This window comes from Triticum aestivum, chromosome 7B, assembly GCF_018294505.1.
Source record: "Triticum aestivum cultivar Chinese Spring chromosome 7B, IWGSC CS RefSeq v2.1, whole genome shotgun sequence".
Taxonomy (NCBI): domain Eukaryota; kingdom Viridiplantae; phylum Streptophyta; class Magnoliopsida; order Poales; family Poaceae; genus Triticum; species Triticum aestivum.
The window spans coordinates 543,356,354-543,376,031 of record NC_057813.1 but is presented as its reverse complement, the minus strand read 5'-3'; the positions used below and the strand labels follow the sequence as shown (position 1 = coordinate 543,376,031).

The following is a 19,678-nucleotide window of genomic DNA, read 5'->3' as shown; positions in this document are numbered from 1 at the left end:
TGATCGGGACAGATCGTGAAGGTGTACGACTATATCAACTGCGTTGATAAACGCTTCCGCTTAGCGATCTTCAAGGGTATGAAGATGCTATCCCCCTCTCGTAGCTATGCATCTTCATGGATAGATCTTGTCCGTGCGTAGAAATTTTTTGTTTTCCACGTAACGTTCCCCAATAGAAAGAACCGCAGATCAAATATCCAAATCTCGTTACGTGTGTTACTAAGAAACAACCACAGACAAGGACCAGGGACCAGGACCACCTCTCTCTTGGGTGTCTCAACCTGCCATGTCTCTTCGCCACAAAGATCCACTCAGAGGGCCACCGGGAAACATGTCCTTTCAGCCCCAGTCCGCAAATCACTCGTGGGTACTCTACAAGCCGAGCCGACTTTAGTCACAACATGTGTCATGTATAATATGTATATAGTATATACTCGTGATCACCTCCCGAGTGATCACGACCCGATAGTATAGCATGGCAGATGGACAAGAAAGTAGCGCCACTGGTGATAAACTAGTATCCTATACTAAGCATTTATGATTGCAGGTAAGGTAACAACACTAGTAACAAGGACAGGCTATGCAGCAGCATGGGATCAACCCAATGAACAGTAATAGCTACACTACTCTAATGCAAGCAGTAGAAAGGAGTAGGCGATATCGGGATGATCAACGGGGTTTTGCTTGCGTGGAAGCTCTACGGAGAAGGACGGGTCGTCAGGGGTGTAGTCGACATTTGGAGCAGCGGTGTCAGTCCCAAAGTCTATGGGAGAGAAGAGGGGGAAGAAACAATGAATACATAGCAAACAAGTGCACAACAATGCAGGACATGACGATAAGCAGTGCCAGAGGTGACCTAACGCAATACTAGGTGTTACCGACGAAGGGGCAAAACATCTGAGAAAGTATTCCCGATGTTTGACATTTTCAGACAGACGATACGGAGGGGGGCAATTTCGTGCTTGCTATGCTAGGGATATGTGATAGACGAACGAAGTGCGTATTCAGATTCGTCACTTTTTCTAAACAACTTTCTTGTATAAAATATTTTCATCCTAGTTACAATTTATTTTATATTAATTTTTAAAGTTTTAATTCAATTTCTAGAATTAACAGATTTAATTTAATTCGAAAATATACTAACATTAATTGCTATGGGTACACAGAAGTGTACCCAGTAGTTTGCACATGTCTTGACATGTGGGGCCCTGTCGACTGCCCAGTTAGCAGTCAACAGATGACTATTGATTGGACAATTGACAGGGGGCCCATGTGTCATTGACACATTATCCTAACTAACGTATTAACTAGACTAACTAAGGTATTAGGCTAAGTAAGTTTAATCAGTTTAATTAATCAAATTAATTAATTTAATCAATTTAATTAATTCACTACTTAATTAATTTATTTATTATTATTTAATTATTTTTTTACTTTTGTTTTTCTTTTCTTTTTTTGTTCTGGGGCTGGGTCCACATGTTATTGGCCCAGGGGGCCTAACGGGCGCTGTGCTATCGGGTGCGGGCACCAGCCCGATCAGCGAACACGGGCGCGCGCACTGGGCGGCTGAGGAGCAACGGGGCACTGCGGTGGCGGAGCAGCACGGGGCTGGTGGCCAGAGGCGGGGGGACGGGCGGGGGGGAGCAGCGGCCAATGGCAGAGGAGGCAGCGAGTGGGGCATGTGGGCGGCGGCAAGCTGCAGCGGCAGAGGGAAGCGGGTAGTTGCTGGGGTTACGGGCGTGCGGGTGCACGCGCGAGGGGGAGGCGCGGGTGTGCAGCATGGGGCGCGTAGGGGAGTGACCGGGCGCGGCCCAGGGCGCGGGCAGCGGCACAAGGACGCGGCCAACCTGCATCGGGTGTGCAACGAGCGTGCACAACGCGTGGGCGGGAGATGGGGAAAGAGGGGAGAGGGGAGGGGCTCACTCAACGAGCAGGGGAACAAGGCGGCGAGGCGTGAGGGAGACGGGAGGGGGGCATCGACAACGAATACGAGTGGCGCTGGCTAGGTGCGGCGACGGGGCGACAAGGTGAGGCTGCGGCCTCAAGCGGCACGGGGACAACGACTGGTGAGAGGCAGGGGCGCGAGAGGAGGGGCGAGGTCTAGGGCTCCGCGGGGAGGGGCGCCGCACGGGTTAAGGGGTTAAGTAGGGGGCAGTCGGCTGATGGCTGCCGGATGGCTCCCCCCCCCCCCCGCGCGTGAACAAAGAAGAGGGAGGGGGAAGGTGGGCCAACATTTTTATTCTTCATTTTATTTTAGTTTTGTAAAACATAAAAATGATCCCTAAATTAGTATTACCACTAAACCCACTGCCACAAAAAGTTTAACCCCTAAATAAAATAGTTTAACGTTTATTTATTTTGGAGCATTTAAACATTTTATAAAAATGTGGTTTCTTCACCATAATTACATATGATTTATTTGACACATCCATAACATTTTAGTTTCAATATCTGAACCTTTATTTTAAATTTCAATTTGAATGGTTTTTGAACCATGGCGAGGTCAACAACAGTAATCGTGGTGACGTGGCATCATTAGCAGGGAATTATTGTGTCTTAATTATTCAGGCGTTACATTGAACAATTCAATGTCCCTAAAACCCAAACCGCCACACTTCTTCGGTTGAGTCATAGCTCTCCAAGAAACCCAGTGTGGTTTTCGTTGCCCCAAAAAAATGGCGAATGAGCTTGTTGAGCTTTACACATAAACCTCTTGGCAACTTAAAGCATGACATCATGGAAACCGGTACGACCTGTGCTACTAATTTAATAAGAATTTCCTTGCCTGCTACTGAGATAGTTTTCTCAATCCAACCCTTCACCTTTGACCATAACCTGTCTCTTAGGTACTTGAAAGCGCCCATCTTGGAAGAGCCACTATAAGATGGCATGCCCACATATTTCTCATTGAGAGTCTCTTTGTGGACATTGAGTACCCGTTTCACTTCTTGTCTGACTATGTCTGGTGTTACCTTACTGAAATAAACCGAAGACTTATTTGTATTGATCCTTTACCCCGAAGCTTGGCAATAGGAGTCCAACAAGTTTGACACTTCCATCGCCCCTGCACCATTTTCCTTGACAATAGGCTATCGTCAGCAAATAACATGTGGTTAACTCGTGGCGCTGCAGGAGCCACTTGAATCCCACTCAAATGCAACAAATGATCTCTTTTGAGGAGGACAGAAAGGCCCTCTGCTGCTAACAGGAAAAGGTAGGGTGATATTGGATCTCACTGTCTGATACCTCTCGAAGGCTTGAAATCATCAAGTTTCTTGCCATTGAAGAGCACTGAGTATAAGAAAGAATTAACAATATTCATGACAATTGAAACCCACCTCTCAGAAAAGCCAAGCTTAAGCATGACAACCTCCAGGTATGTCCATTCTACCCTGTCATATGCTTTCATCATGTCCAGCTTCAGGGCACAGTGACGATGTTTTATACCTTTGTTCCATTTCATAAAATGCAAGCACTCATAAGCTATAATGATGTTGTCCGTAATAAGCCTCCCTGGGACAAGAGCAGACTGCTCTGCAGAAATAATATCTGGAAGGATCTCTTTCAACCGGTTAAATAACTCTAGATGCAATCTTGTATAAAACATTGCACATGCTGATTGGGCGGAACTGGGTTAACAAGTTCTGGTGAGCTAGCCAACTAGCCCAGTTACATGAATTGAATCGTCACACGGCCGGCCGTACTTAATATTTTTAGCACAACCCATGTTTTTTCTTTTGAGAATTTGCCAAACATTGTTGATCAGTAGAAATGAACACCGGGATACATATTGGGTCATGCGATTGTCCTAGCCACATGTTGCGAGCCTCATAAAGGAAATGTGAAAACTCGGCAAGATTGTGGGCCTCAGTGTAGGAGGCTGGGCCTTCAAAGGCAAATCTGCATATACTAATCATCCATGATCATTGATCAATAAAGCCGTCCGTACGGTACCAGTCTGCATGTGGTCTGCAGGCTGATTTCCCTCTGCGAAGACTACATCTCTCTTATAAAGGGTATACTGAAGACTCAAAACAAAAAAATATAGAGGGTATACTGTGCGTCTCGCCTGAAGGATCCCCTCACGTGTAGCTACTTGGCTCGTTTCGTGTTTTCCTTTTGTTCACTAGGTTTCCATCAAGATGCGAGTGGTTTTATTCGGCCGCTATACTATTTTTGGCTCGCTTTCTAAGTTTTTTCTATTTTTTTCTTTGTCTTTTCACGCATTTTCTCTGATTTATTTTTCTGTTTTCTTTGCTTTTTTCGCTGGGTTTCTTTGCTTCTTTTTTGTTATTTTGTCGGTTTTCATTAATTTTCCTTTTTTCACACATGTATAATTTTTTAGTACACAATATACATTTTAGTGTACACGTGAAACATTTTTTTCATACACATTGCACATTTTCAAATATATCATGTACATTTTCTTAATACTCCCTCCGTTCCTAAATAATTGTCTTTCTAGATATTTCAACAAGTGACTACATACGGAGCAAAATGAGTGAATCTACACTTTAAAACATGTCTACATACATCCGTATGTTGTAGTCCATTTGAGATGGCTAGAAAGACAAATATTTGGGAACGGAGGGAGTATATGGTTTTGAATACATGATCAATATTTTCAAATACACATGAATTTTTAATGGCAATAACATTTTTCAACAATGCAAACATTTTTTAAACAAAGCAAGCATTTTTCTAACATTATATAAACATTTAAAAAAATTCACGGTCATTTTTAGGAAGCACATGAATATTTATTTAAAGTTTTATATACATATTTTGAATGGCGATAAGCATTTGGACATTTTAATACATTGTATAATTATTTTTTTGGTATAGACGCTGAACATTTTTTCAAATACATGATTAATATATTTCAAACATATATTTTGGTGTCAACTTTTTTCAATACATATTCTAAATTTTACATATACACCAGTATTATTTAGTATGTACATGTTTAAACATTTTTGCATATACATCATAGACATTTTTTTAAAAACTTCTATTACTTTATGACTATTTTTTGTATACATCGGAATCATTTTTATATACATGTTTAACATTTTGAAAAAATACAAGATTAATATATTTTTAAACATATAATTTTTTATGTCTACTTTTTTCCATACACCTTGTATATTTTTTGTATACGTCAGAAACATTTTATATATACCCAATTAGCATTTTTCAAATACATGATTAACATTTTTCAAGATGTATGTTTAGATGTCTACTTTTTGCATACACATTATACATTTTTTGTATAGATTAGAAACATGTTTCTACGCAAATATTTCCAAATTTATATGTGAAAGTTATTTTCATAATATATACTCCCTCTGTTCCTAAATATAAGTCTTTTTAGAGATTCTTATATGAACTACATACGGAGCGAAATGAGTGAATCTATACTCTAAAATACGTCTACATACATCCGTATATAGTTCATAGTGAAATATCTAAAAAGAGTTACATCTAGAAACGGAGGGAGTATCTTTAGAATAATTATAAATAAAAAAATAAAAACAATAAAGTAAAAAACAAAGAAAATGTGAGGAAAGGATGAAAAAGGAGCGCTGGAGGCCGGTGGTGCGCACTGACCGACCCATTCTCTGTTTGAGGCGAGATGTGTTACTGTCTTGCATCAAGGAAGACCGCGGGTACTATATCTCGCTTACAGCGAAGGATCGTTCCGTCTGGCCTAAAAACTTCAGCGTAGGATTGTAGCTGGGCGGACCCGTTTGTTCTTTTCTTTTTTCGCAGGCTGGCCGATGTATAGCGTGCTGCACGTAACAGGTTTCTGGTGATTCCTTGGTGCTAGTTGGAAGCTTAGGGACGCGAATTCTAGTCAACTAATCGGATGAACAACCTTATCCTTAGATTATCATAGTGATAGTAAAAATTATCATATACGCAATGCTTCTTTTCAGATACCATCATCACATAATAAAAATATGGTATACTTCGTCTCAGGTCCAGACATGCATGCTTCTGTCGTGTGATGAAGCATACCACATTAAAATCATTCATAAAAATGTGTGTTGCTAGTGTTTTGTTTTTCATGAATACAATTTAAGAAGCAGAAGAATGTTATGCTATTGTAGGTTAGATCGTCAATGCCTAGTGAAAAAATACCACATCGTCTGACACTAGTAGAAAAGGGGCCAATGGTCCAGGCCGGTCCAGCCCATTAGTCCCGGTTCAATCCAGAACCGGGACCAATAGGGGCATTGGACCCGGTTCGTGAGCCCCAGGGGCCGTCCGGGCCACGTGGGCCATTGGTCCCGGTTCGTCTGGACCTATTGGTCTCGGTTCGTGGGACGAACCGGGACCAATGGCCCTCGCTCCTGGCCCACCACCATTGGTCCCGGTTGGTGGGCTGAACCGGGACCAAAGGACGACCATTAGTCCCGGTCCATTTCACCAACCGGGACTAAAGGGTTGGTCCTCGTTGCGGCCAAAGTTTAGTCCCACCTTGCCAACCGAAGGGGAATTAGACCGGTTCATAAGTCCCTCCCTCTCTGCCTTATTAAGCTCCTCTGAAAATGAAAATAGATGCCCTTATATAGTGAATTTAGGCTAAATTCATACGAATTTCTCTTGAAATTTGTTATGAATTTAATTTGAATTTCCTCTATAAACGCATATATGCTCATTTCTGAGTAGCTTTTATATAGTTTTTTTCTTTTCTGCTATATTTATTTTTTTCTTTTTATTTCTGAGTTGTAATAAGTCTTTAAAAATAAGCATCTATGCTTATTTTTTAGTAAAGTTAATCATAACTATTTTTTTCTTCTATTTATTTTTGAATTGTAATAAGTCATTAAAAATAAGCATCTATGCTCATATTTTAGTAAAGTTAATCACAACTAGTTTTTCTTCTTTTTATTTCTGAGTTGTAATAAGTCATTAAAATTAAGCATCTATGCTCCTTTTTTAGTACAGTTAATCACAACTATTTTTTGCTTCAATTCATTTCTGAGTAGTTTTTTATATAGTTTTTTTCTTTTCAGCTATATTTATTTATTTTTCTTTTTATTTCTCAGTTGTAATAAGTCATTAAAAATAAAAAAGAGGCGCAATGCTTGTTAATTTGCTTCAAGCCTTTCGGAATAATGTCAACTGCACTGTACATAGCTCTGTGCAGTCTACCGTATTCCTCAAAGCTTGAAGCTAACCAACATGCAGGAGCATTAAGCCTCTTTGTCATCGTCTCTGCACTCAGGGCTTATAAACAGCTGCGAGTGCCTCTCGCTTGGTGAGGTGGAACTAAAAAAACAGCTGCAGGAAGAATCAAAATAAAATAAATAAAATAAAATAAGTGCCACCTAAAGGGCTACCACGGCCTGAATACGACTATAAACTCAACAATGGGCCAGGATTCAGGCCCGCAATAGGCCCAATAGGCCCACAGGCACATAGAGTGCGTTTAGGCCCGTAAGCTTGCATTTGAGAGGAGCTCGAGAGGGCAGCGGGACTGGGGCTTATAAACCACTCTCGAGCTCCCTCGGCTAGCGAGGTGGGACTAAACTTTCGTGCCGCGACGCGGGCAGCACATGGCCTTTAGTCCCGGTTGGTGGCACCAACCGGAACTAAAGGGGTGCATTGGTACCGGTTCGTGGCACCAACCGGTACCGATGCCCCCCCTTTAGTCCCGGTTGGAGCCACCAACCGAGACCAAAGGTCTTCGTTTCCCGCCCTTTGGGCTGCTGAAAAGAGGCCTTTGGTCCCGGTTGATGGCACCAACCGGAACTAAAGGGGACATTAGTCCCGGTTGGAGCCACCAACCGGGACATATGCTCTTGCTATATATACAGGACTTAGCAGTTTTCGATCTCTCCTGCTCCACTCCCGTCACCGCCACCTCGCCGTCGCCGCCCCGCCCTGCCACGCCCCGACGCCATCGCCGCCCCGCCCAGCCCCGCCCTGCACCGTCGCCGCCCGCGCGCCCCGCCCGGCCCGCCCGCGCCGCGCCCCGATCGACGTCGCGCCGCCCGCCCGCGCCGCCTCGACGCCGCCGCCGCCCCGCTCCGCACCTCGCCGTCGCCGTCGCCGGCCGTACGTGAGCACCTCGCCGTCGCCTTCGCCGGCCGTCACCGTCATTTTTTTTGTTAGATTTAATTAGATTTTTTTTGTTAGGTTAGATGTGTAGTAATTTAGATATATGTAGTTCATAGATTTTGTTGTTAGATTAGATTTTTTTTGTTAGATTAGATGTGTAGTAATTAATTTGTTTATATTATGTTAGATTTTTTTGTTAGATTAATTAGATTTTTTTTGTTAGATTAGATGTGTGTAGTAATTTAGATATGTAGTTCATAGATTTTTTTTATTAGATTATATTTTTTTGGTTAGATTAGATGTGTAGAAATTAATTTGTTTATATTATGTTAGATTTTTTTGTTAGATTAATTAGATTTTTTCCGTTAGATTAGATGTGTGTAGTAATTTAGATATGTAGTTCATAGTTTTTTTTGTTAGATTAGATTTTTTTGTTAGATTAGATGTGTAGTAATTAATTTATTTATATTATGTTAGATTTTTTTGTTAGATTAATTAGATTTTTTTGTTAGATTAGATGTGTAGTAATTTTGATATGTAGTTCATAGATTTTTTTTGTTAGATTAGATTTTTTTTGTTAGATTAGATGTGTAGTAATTAATTTTGTTCATAGAATTTTAATGATTTTTTTGTTCATAGTATTTAGAAAAAGGAAAAAAAATAAGAAGTAGTTTATATATAGTTGAACTATCTAGTTGATTTAATAAACTAATTTATTTTACTATATATAGAAGTAGTTTGTTTTTAGTAAGTACTACTTATTTATTTATAGTAAGTGCTTAGTAGTTGAACTAGATAGTTGATTTAATTAATAAAACTACTTTTATTTAACTATATATAGAAGTAGTTGCCGCATCGACATCGGCGATGCCTATCCCGCATCCTCGTCGTCGTCGACTCGGCGGTGGAGGCCTGCTTGATCAGGGCCATGTTCGGAGCTGGGCTCCGCTGGGCTGGTATTGGGAGGTGCTACCTTTCGGGAGACGTAGGTTGGTGAGGAGGCAGCCCGTTGTTGACCCGATCCTTGTTTGGTGGCGGTCGCGTGGGCCAGTAACGGTGGTGAGGCATCCGGACACCGCGGAGGTGGTACGTCACCGTGTCAGCGAGGAGGACGAGCACGTCCGTCGCTATATGGTTGCATTGGAAGGCAGATTCGACAATACCTGGCAGGTTCTTCAGGGATCTCACTGGAGCTATGATCCTGTGATGGTTCCTTATCTTTGGGTGTCCACCGCTCGCGTCGATACCCGTCGGGCATTACGGTTCTAGTTGTATTAGTGATAATATTCGACGATGTACGGACACCAAGAGATGATGTACTTTTGGTTATAATTATTGAATGCATGCTAATTTGAATACTATACTTTATTTTATGATTTGGTTTTGCTTATTTTATGATTTGGTTTTGCTTATTGAATGCTCATATTGGATAAGTTCTCCTTCATTCCCGTGTGCTAGACAATTGGGAAACACTTTGCAAGATGTATGGTTTTGATGAGGGTATGCTTGTTACCATGGATCTTGGTGATCCTACAATCGAGCAAGAGAGACCTACGATTTTCGTCCTTGTGGATACACCTCCAATTCTTCCCCCATGTGAGCTTAACATAGTTATTAAGTAATTTATATTGTTTATTTCAAAATAGTTGACAACTTATTCTCCATTGAGAGCTTATTTTCATTCTTCAAAAAATGTGCGGAAGATGGTAGACAGAACCTACTACACCAAAGGCTCCGAACTAACTTATCAGGAGAAAAATCATCTGGTCGCATTTTGTACTGATCTTGAGAATTACAATGTCTACAATCGAACTCCTCAACATTATGGTCAATACGTGCCACTAGTGCACGTGTTGAACTACGGTAACTACCATGGAGATACCCTGATAAGATTTTTGTACTATTACAACATCCGTGCATCTTTTTGCACACTTCTAAAACTATAGTACATCATATCATTGCTAGCTACGAAGTTATTACTATGTTTTTCAACAGATAATCCCGAATGATTGTGTGCCTCATCTGATGTATACACACGGTAGCCTTCATGTTTTGAACATACAACCAGGTCGTCCTACGAATCTCAACTGTCCATACCGGATTTCTAAAATAAGTGGAGACATGAGAATCAAAGAATGGAAAAAAATGTATGGACAGTCGTAAGGAGCTTCTTGAAAGCAACATTCAGCGAAGGGCAAAAATTGGAGACAGGATGATCGCCATTCTTCATAATGGAGAGTCAGGGTCTATATTGTTTTATGCTATTTTACCTTAAGGGTGTTTAGGTCCTACCTGATACTGATGATCATGTGTTAAGAACAATTATGTAGGGTTGGGTTCGATGACTATGAGGATGATGATCGTATGACTTATTATTAATAACGAGTAGAAGTTGTATGATGATGCATGATTAGTAGGACGAGTACTTGTTATTATATATGCTGATGTATGCGAGCATGCATGAGTTTATATCAGCGGGTAAAATGAACATATATAGCAGCAGTGTTGGTAAACCAAGGACGAAGATATAAGAAAGGACACTTCTCTCTATTAGCTAGCTAATATAACAACCTAAAAATAACCCCCAAAACCCCTAAAGCAGCCAATTTCCAAAAAAAACATGGACTTTTGGTCCCGGTTGGTGCCACCAACCGGGACCAAAGGCCCCCTGATTGGGCTCGGCGCACAGAGCCACGTGGAGGCACATTAGTCCCGGTTCTAGTTTGAATCGGGACTAATGGGTGGAGGTATTAGTAACGGCCCATTAGTCCCGGTTCATGAACCGGGACTAAAGGCCCTCACTAACCGGGACTATTAGGTGTTTTTCTACTAGTGCGAGTAGCTGGTATGAGTTCGTGAGGGACACAAACATAGTCAAATTCAACCCTAAAATAAAAATATATAGCACCAAATCCGACAACGCATGCAGAGGTCGGAGCATAATTCTGAGAATAAACACACGTGTACACGCTAAGAGTATCTGCAGCCGGACACCCCATATCCTCCTCAAACGTATGAGTACACGCCCGATCAATGACGGAACATGAGAGAGAAAAAAGTAAGCAATCATACCCCTCGTATATCATCCTATACGTTTGAGTTGTCCGTAAAACTGAAGGAAATATGCCCTAGAGGCAATAATAAAGTTATTATTTATTTCCTTATTTCATGATAAATGTTTATTATTCATGCTAAAATTGTATTAACCGGAAACATAATACATGTGTAAATACATAGACAAACATAGTGTCACTAGTATGCCTCTACTTGACTAGCTCGTGAATCAAAGATGGTTAAGTTTCCTAGCCATGGACAAAAGAGTTGTCATTTGATTAACGGGATCACATCATTAGGAGAATGATATGATTGACTTGACCCATTCCGTTAGCTTAGCACACGATCGTTTAGTATGTTGCTACTGCTTTCTTCATGACTTATACATGTTCCTGTGACTATGAGATTATGCAACTCCCGTTTACCAGAGGAACACTTTGTGTGCTACCAAACATCACAACATAACTGGATGATTATAAAGGTGCTCTACAGGTGTCTCCGAAGGTACATGTTGGGTTGGCGTATTTCGAGATTAGGTTTTGTCACTCCGATTATCGGAGAGGTATCTCTGGGCCCTCTCGGTAATACACATCACTTAAGCCTTGCAAGCATTGCAACTAATGAGTTAGTTGTGGGATGATGTATTACGGAACGAGTAAAGAGACTTACCGGTAACGAGATTGAACTAGGTATTGGATACCGACGATCGAATCTCGGGCAAGTAACATACCGATGACAAAGGGAACAACGTATGTTGTTATGCGGTTTGACCGATAAAGATCTTCGTAGAATATGTAGGAACCAATATGAACATCCAGGTTCCGCTATTGGTTATTGACCGAGAATAGTTCTAGGTCATGTCTACATAGTTCTCGAATCCGTAAGGTCCGCACGCTTAACGTTACGATGACAGTTTTATTATGAGTTTATAAGTTTTGATGTACCATATTATATATTTTTTGTATATTTTTCATATACATGAGAACTTTTCATCTATATTTATTTAATTTTTTCAAACAATTGGTTAAATTTTTTGCAAAGTATTTTTTATAATATATTTATTTAGAATATTTGGAAGTTAAAATAAATAAAAGAAGGCAAGATACGAAAACAAAAAAGTAAAAAAAAATGAGGCTGTGGTCTCCCGCGCGCCTAGGCCGGCCCAACTGGCGTTGCCCTAGACATAGGGCGCCCTGAGCAATGGTCTCGCCCATTTCCCTCGGTGATTTGGGTACAGTGGCCTTGGTTGGAGTGTAAGGGCATGTACAATGGTGCTATCTTAGGAGTGCCACGTAGGATAAATAATGAGGTGAAGAGAGAACTCATAAGAAAAGGCTTGCCTTCTCTTCTTTAAGAGAAGACAAGAGATGATCTCTTAGCACAATATGTCTCAACACGTATTTAGGAACGGCTAGTTATTGAACATAAGCTATAAGAGATGACCCATTGTAGACATCCTTTTTGTCATCTCTAAATTACATGCAAGACTTAAGATAAGACTATCTTATCAACCATTGTACATGCCCTAAGGACCCGTCCTGGGTTTTGGTTGGGCCTTCATATACCCATATACAGAAATATGTCAAGTAGTCCTAACAGAAACACACAGGATACCCTTAAGAGTGCACATATATTGGTAATACTCTTTTTGTTAATATATTTATATTATTTACAGTTGCAAAATTGTGTACTCATTTTGTTTCTTCATATAATATTTGGCTACCTATACTGGATTTGGTGTGTGCGTCTATTGAAAATTTTCGATGGTTTTTGCAAAAAAAAGATACAATGGGGGAGGTACCTAGTACTCATGTCAGTGAAAATGTTGTAACTATGACTGAACAAATAAACCAAACTTATGAATGCATTGCCAGATACACTGGGCTAGGCTCCACCCGGGACCAACTCGGCATTTGCCACAATCAAGTACATAAAAAAAAAGGTTCAGCAAATCCGGCCTCGCATGATATCGCATTATTATTCAATGGACAAAAGCATAAGTGCAGCAAACAAAATGTGGAGGTGTTAGCAAACAAAATGTGGAGGTGTTACATTGAAACAATATGCATGCCTTCTCAAATTCTCATGGAATTCACATGAGAATGAGTTACTGCTACAGCTAGCCTACAGCTCAATTTATTGATGCCAATTCTGTTGTTTCCAACTGGTTATTGATGACCGCAATGGAATTACCGCCCCCGCCGTTATTATCTTGAGATCCTGCAATTACAAGCTCGAGTTAGTCTATCAAACAAGCATGGTGATGTAGTATCATAAATCACGGATTTAAAGTTTTCTAGACTCGAGCAAATATAGTTAAGGGATCGAAAAGAGAGTTCTCCTAAACAAAACAGCGCCATGCTTGCAACTGTATAAATGAATAATTGCGTAGCTGGATAAATACATGAGGCATTGCTTATGGAGGGGGAAAGATTGAGAGAGGAAAAATCCTCTACTTGTTGCTTGGGGTTTAATCTGTTCACCTAAAGACCAGGAGGGCTAATACGGTTTGGATTAATATCCAAAATTTGAAGGTCTAAAGTGATACTCCCTCTGTAAACTAATATAAGACCGTTTAGATCTCTAGACCAGAGGGAGTACTTTGTTGTTAAAAACACAAAATGGTGCATAAATTCCTAAATCACCAAGACATTCCTTGGATTAATATGGTTCGGGTCAGTATGGGCTTCCTCCTGAGCAAACTACCAAATACCAATTGTTCCTTATGGTGGAGAGACCGCCTGAAACTTTTGCCGCTCCACAAATCTTGAGCTGATTGCTCTTTTCAGAATGGGCAATCAATTTATTTTTGGAAAGATGACTGGAATGCGATGAGAAGAGTGTTGGCCACGTCTATATTCCTTGGCCAAGGACGGTAACATTTCAATTCTGGACACCACTTTGGTAGAAAATTTATCTGAGCTCTTTCACTTGCCACTATCTGAGGAAGCATATTCTCAGTTTCAGGAGATGGAAAATTTGGCCTTAATTTGCAGCTATCTGACAGTCAAGATGTGTGGCAATTTCCTACAGGAGCTTTGATATAGATGTGTGGCTTATCAAATTTTGATTGGTAAGATCATGGCAATTCCAGCCGTAAGATGGCTTTGGCAACCATGCTGTCAGCTGGAGCATAAAATTATTTTTGGCTCTTAATCGACAACAGACTGAACATTAGAGTATGCTGCATCGAAATAATTTTTTCATACCAGACTACACCTGTGTCATGTGTGGGTTGAGGGTATTGGAAACAAGTATTGTTTGTTCTTCCACTGTCAGCTGCGCAAATTTGTTTGAATTACTCGGATCCCAATTTTAAGTGATATCCAGGAGCAACTCAACCAGATAGCTGCAAATTTCTAATCACCGGAGCTAATTGGAACCCCAAATGACTTCATTTTCAAAGGCATCGGACCAAATTTATATGCTTGCTGACGAAAATTCAAGGAAGAGATTCAGTAGGTGGTTCATAGGGCAAAGAGGCGAAAATATGAGAATTTTGAGGTCTGGGTTCATTCTTTTGCATAGCTAGCTCTCCGGGCACTTTCTGTGCCTTTGTTGTACAGTTCCTTTTCTTTTTGCCCTATTCTAGCTTTAACTTGTATATAAAACTTCTCATAATTTGCTAAAAAAAATACAGTGGGAAGAAATTTCTACAGGTTTTGTTAAAAAAAAACAGCATCAAGTATTATGCCATATAACAAAAAAAGAAGACCAAATGACCTAACATGTCAACCTTGGAAAAACTAGGTTTTGCAAGTTCAACATAACCAAGCGAATTTCATAAATAAAAAGTACAGCTAACAATCCACATCAAGACCAATACGAAGCAATTATGATGTTCCAAGAGAAAGGAAAAAAATATCTTACATGGCAAAACTTTAGCAGCACTAGGAAATATAACACACAAATAAATGCTGCTCAGAGATTGGGATATACAACAAGCAGCATTTTCCATAGTAGATAAAGGGACAAGTAGAACCATACCCGTTTTCTCAAGACTCGGCGTCAACCATATGGGGGGCAACCAATTCATCCAAAGTTCAGGATGAACCACATTCACCGTGGTATTATTTTTAATGTTGTAAATCCCAACCTTGGGAGGGTAGTCTTTCTCAAGTATGTGTGCTCCGTCGTCATCATCAGTGAAATAGACATGGTTTGGCATCAAGTCTGGATAGTCCTTCACGCTTAAACAAGACGTTGTGCTGCTCCCAATGAACAACACATAGTCCCCTATATCTGTTATGCTGACACACTTCTCCTTATCAAAATCAACCCTGTACACTTTGATTTCAGGGATCCATGTATGACTGTCCGGTCGTTCAGGATCGAGAATCTCCTTCCTAATGATTTGGAGGACATCTCCCCATTCTGCCTGAACAATGTGACATTTTGAAACCGTCCGAATTATTCTGCGTAAAAATCTTTTTTGGATGACAGACGGTCCATTTAAATTGTATGCATCAATTGCGCCTCCATGAGTAACTGCATAGAACCATCCGTCGTGGTATATACAATCTGTATAGTTAATACCCATGTTGAGCCAATTCCAGCGAGTGTCTCCTACCTTGACAAACGAGAGCTGCCCGTACGGCTGGTGGATGAGCATGACGATGCATGCACCTACCGATGGATCACACGATAAAGTTGCCTTTAGGTAGACCATATGACCATACTCCTCCAAAGAAAATATACTGGTGTCCTCGTCCACGACCCTAGGAAGCTCTCCATCATAGTAAAACACCTCATACTTTTCAAGAACCTCGCCCCCGTTTAGGATAGGTTTAACATGCTCCATGGTTGTCACTGGAGGGAGTACATTAGTGTTGCCGGTAATTGGGTTGAGCAGCATCAGGTCAGACTTGTCATCCATAGTGACTAGCCATCCGTGGGATGAGCCGAACCAGTTCTTGATGGGATGTTCAGGGAACGGCATGGTATAGGCCTTTTGCTCGGAGAGGCTGTACATGCCAAGAGCTTTTAGCCCGCCGGCGGCCTCGGTGCAATAGAGCAGACATGGTGTTTGGTGTCCAGGGCAAGCACTGATGGAGCGTTGCGTGGAGTACGCCTTGTACCAGATTGAGCAGACGGCGGCGGATCTGAGGAGGTCCGGGCACTCGAGCAACTTGAGCACGTCGCACAATATGTCGATTGGTAGCTCGGACCAATCCCGATCTGGAGCTTCCATGGTGGATGGGTGGATGAACAAACTTAGAGCAGGTGGACTAGTTATAGATCCTTCCCGCCCCGCGCCAATTCGATCCGGGAAAGAACTGGATTTGGATCTGGAAACAACAGAAAACCAAGAAACCCCCAATTAATTCAGTTTGATATATGATGGAATCCGGACACTGCTTATTTACTGAGTCGGAGTCCACCCAGGCTTCAGATCCATGGCGCCGCCATGACCGCGTTTTCGCAGCTCGAACTGCATTAGCGCAGATGGAGCGGAGTGCCCTCCCCGGTAGCAGCCATGGAACGCTGCTCCGAGCTGGTGCCGCCGCCAAATCCTCTTTTTTTTTCGTTGAGGGTTATTTGACGCATGCCCCCTTTCGCACAGACAAGCAACGGGAAAGCGCTCGGAGATGGGCCGGCCCATATTTAGCCAGTCTAGCGGTTTTTGGGTTTTGCTGTTTGGTTTTCTATCGGTTTATGAACATTCTAGAAGCCTCGGCTTAGAATTTTTGTCGGTTTTTCTTCTACCAGTGTAAGTGTAGAGTTTTTTCATTTTTTGCTGTTTGGTGTTCATTTTTGTCCTTTTCTTTTTTTCAGTGTTTTTTCTTTTCCTTCTTTCAAAAAATATTCAGAAATTTCGAAAAATGTTTGGAATTTCAACATTTGTTCATGCTTTTCAAAAATTGTTTTCATTTTTTCTGCTTAAAAGTAATGTTCCCATTTTCCAAAAATGCTATGATTTTCAAATTTTGTTCTGCTTAAAAACAATGTTCCCATTTTCCAAAATGCTATGAATTTCAAATTTTGCTGTAAAATTCATTTTTTACATTTTCAAAATCTATTTGCTTTTTCAAAAAATGAGTGAAATTTCAAAAACATAACAATTTTGAGAAAATGTTCACATTTTTAAATGTGCTTGTATTTTTCTAAAAATAATCAGAGTTTTATAAAATGCATGCTTTCAAAAAATATTAATAATTTAAAAAAAGTTTGTGTTTCAAAAATTGATCAGAACTTCAAAAAATGTTTTTAAAATGTTCACATCACTCGGCTTGATTTTGCTATTCGCTACACTACTGTGTATCATTACAGTATGCCTTCAAAGCAAGGTCCCCAGTGCTTACGGCCGAGTTCTTTGACCAAATGAAAGAGAATAGGTCTCGACACTTTGAGATCAACGACATGGACACATAGGCTTTCAAGGTCATGTTGCACTTCATATACATAGATATGCTGATCATCGATCGAGATGGTGATGATTACGACTCAGCATCTACTTGCATCTGCTGACGGGTACGCGCTAGACAGGCTCAAGTTGATTTTTGAGTACAAGCTCTCAGATGGACTAAATGTCGACACGGTAGCGACCACTCTAGCTTTTGCGGAGCGGCATAGTTCATAGCTTCTCAAGACTAAATGTTTGGAGTTCATTTTTGGAACTTCCACGACTCTTGATGTTGTCATGGCGACTGAGGGGTATAAGCACCTAGAGGCAAGGTTCCCTTTGGTGTTGCAAGAGCTCCTCAAATCTGCCGTGGGAGAAAGCGTAGCTCGCGTAAAGGTCCAGGGTTTGATTGTCATGCTTGCGTGCACTATGGCAAGTTATGTATGTGTCTATTCCTTGTTGGTTTGTAAGATAGGCACCGTTCATGTCGAGCAGTATGCGTGTCTTTTTTCCAGAATTATATCTATTTGTAGAAATGTCCAATCTTGTCCCTACACTTATTGACTTGTGTGGTTATTGTCGCCCTACTTTAAAGCCGGACAACTTCTATATATTGAACTATCCCAACCAAACAAGTTTGGTCTCTCGATCTAGACGAAATTGTTTCCACGGAGATTCAGAAAAATACGAAGTGGTTTTTATGAATAAAAGGTACAACTAACAATCCACATCAAGACTAGTGCCAAATGAACCCACTGAAGCAATTATGATGCTCCAAGAGAAGGGAAAAAATATGTTATAATAGCAAAACTTTCAACAGTCTTATTGTTGGAAGTGGATTTCTACAAATTCTAGGAGGAGCAGCACTAGGAAATACAACATGTGAATAAATGCTGCATAATCTATTATCTATTATTATTAGCTCTAACAAGAAGTTTTAACTACCATATTGATGTGTACTACATAATCTTCTTCTTGTAGACTCATGTTGGGCCTTCAAGCGCAGAGTTTTGTAGGACAGTAGCAAATTTCCCTCAAGTGGATGACCTAAGGTTTATCAATCTGTGGGAGGCTTAGGATAAAGATGGTCTGTCTCAAACAACCCTATAACCAAATAACAAAGAGTCTCTTGTGTCCCCAACACACCTAATACAATGGTAAATTGTATAGGTGCACTAGTTCAGCGAAGAGATGGTGATACAAGTGCAATATGGATGATAGATATAGGTTTTTGTAATTTGAAAATATAAAAACAACAAGGTAGCAAGTAACAAAAGTGAGCGAAAACGGTATTGCAATGCTTGAAAACAAGGCCTAGGGTTCATACTTTCACTAGTGCAAGTTCTCTCAATAATAATAACATAATTAGTTCAGATAACAATCCCTCAACACGCAACGAAGAATCACTCCAAAGTTCCTATCGCGGAGAACATAAGATGAAATTACTTGTAGGGTACGAAACCACCTCAAAGTTATTCTTTTCGATCAATCCATTGAGTTATTCCTATAAGTGTCACAAATAACCCTAGAGTTCGTAGTAAAATAACACCATATGACACACGTCAATCAACCCTAATGTCACCTAGATACTCCAATGTCACCACAAGTACCCGTGGGTCAATTATGCTATATGCATCAAACAACTCCAGATTCATAATATCCAATCCAACACAAAGAACTTCATGAGCATCCCGAGATTTCTACCGAAGAAATGAATATGAAAACGTGCATCAACCCCTATGCATAGATTACCCCGATGTCACCACGGGAATCCGCAAGTTCATAACCAAAACATACATTAAGTGGATCAATAGAACATCCCATTGTCACCACGGATATCCCATCGCAAGACATACATCAAGTGCTCTCACATCCAAAGATTTAATCTGACATAACAAAACCTCGAAGGAAAAGACTCAGTTCATCACGAGGAGATAGAGGGAGAAACATCATATGATCCAACTATAATAGCAAAGCTCACGGTACATCAAGATCGTGCCGAATCAAGAAGACGAGAGAGAGAGAGAGAGAGAGAGAGAGAGAGAGATCAAACACACAGCTACTGGTACATACCCTCAGCCTCGAGGATGAACTACTCCCTCCTCGTCATGGAGAGCGCTGGGATGATGAAGATGACCACCAGTGATGGATTCCCCCTCCGGCAGGGTGCCGGAACGGGCTCTCGATTGGTTTTTCTTGGCTACAGAGGCT

General features: G+C 40.9%; 1 protein-coding gene across 1 annotated transcript; it reads right to left on the bottom strand.

The window, feature by feature from the left end:
• Positions 1 to 13,077: 13,077 nt before the first annotated feature.
• Positions 13,078 to 16,642, bottom strand: LOC123160233 (probable F-box protein At4g22060). The gene is made up of 3 exons (XM_044578045.1): positions 16,506 to 16,642; positions 15,112 to 16,412; positions 13,078 to 13,344 (listed from the first exon to the last, which is right to left on the bottom strand). The coding sequence occupies exons 1-3, from the start codon at positions 16,559 to 16,561 to the stop codon at positions 13,256 to 13,258; spliced, it is 1,446 nt and encodes a 481-aa protein (XP_044433980.1). The 5' UTR covers positions 16,562 to 16,642; the 3' UTR covers positions 13,078 to 13,255.
• Between the last annotated feature and the right edge of the window lie 3,036 nt (positions 16,643 to 19,678).

Excerpts from the sequence above, each read along its gene's own strand:
- LOC123160233 (XM_044578045.1), bottom strand. The coding sequence starts at position 16,561 with ATGCAGTTCGAGCTGCGAAAACGCGGTCATGGCGGCGCCATGGATCTG. Across the intron at positions 16,413-16,505 it reads GCCATGGATCTGAAGCCTGG|ATCCAAATCCAGTTCTTTCC; the intron begins GTGGACTCCGAC and ends TGTTGTTTCCAG. Across the intron at positions 13,345-15,111 it reads GCCGAGTCTTGAGAAAACGG|GATCTCAAGATAATAACGGC; the intron begins GTATGGTTCTAC and ends TTGTAATTGCAG.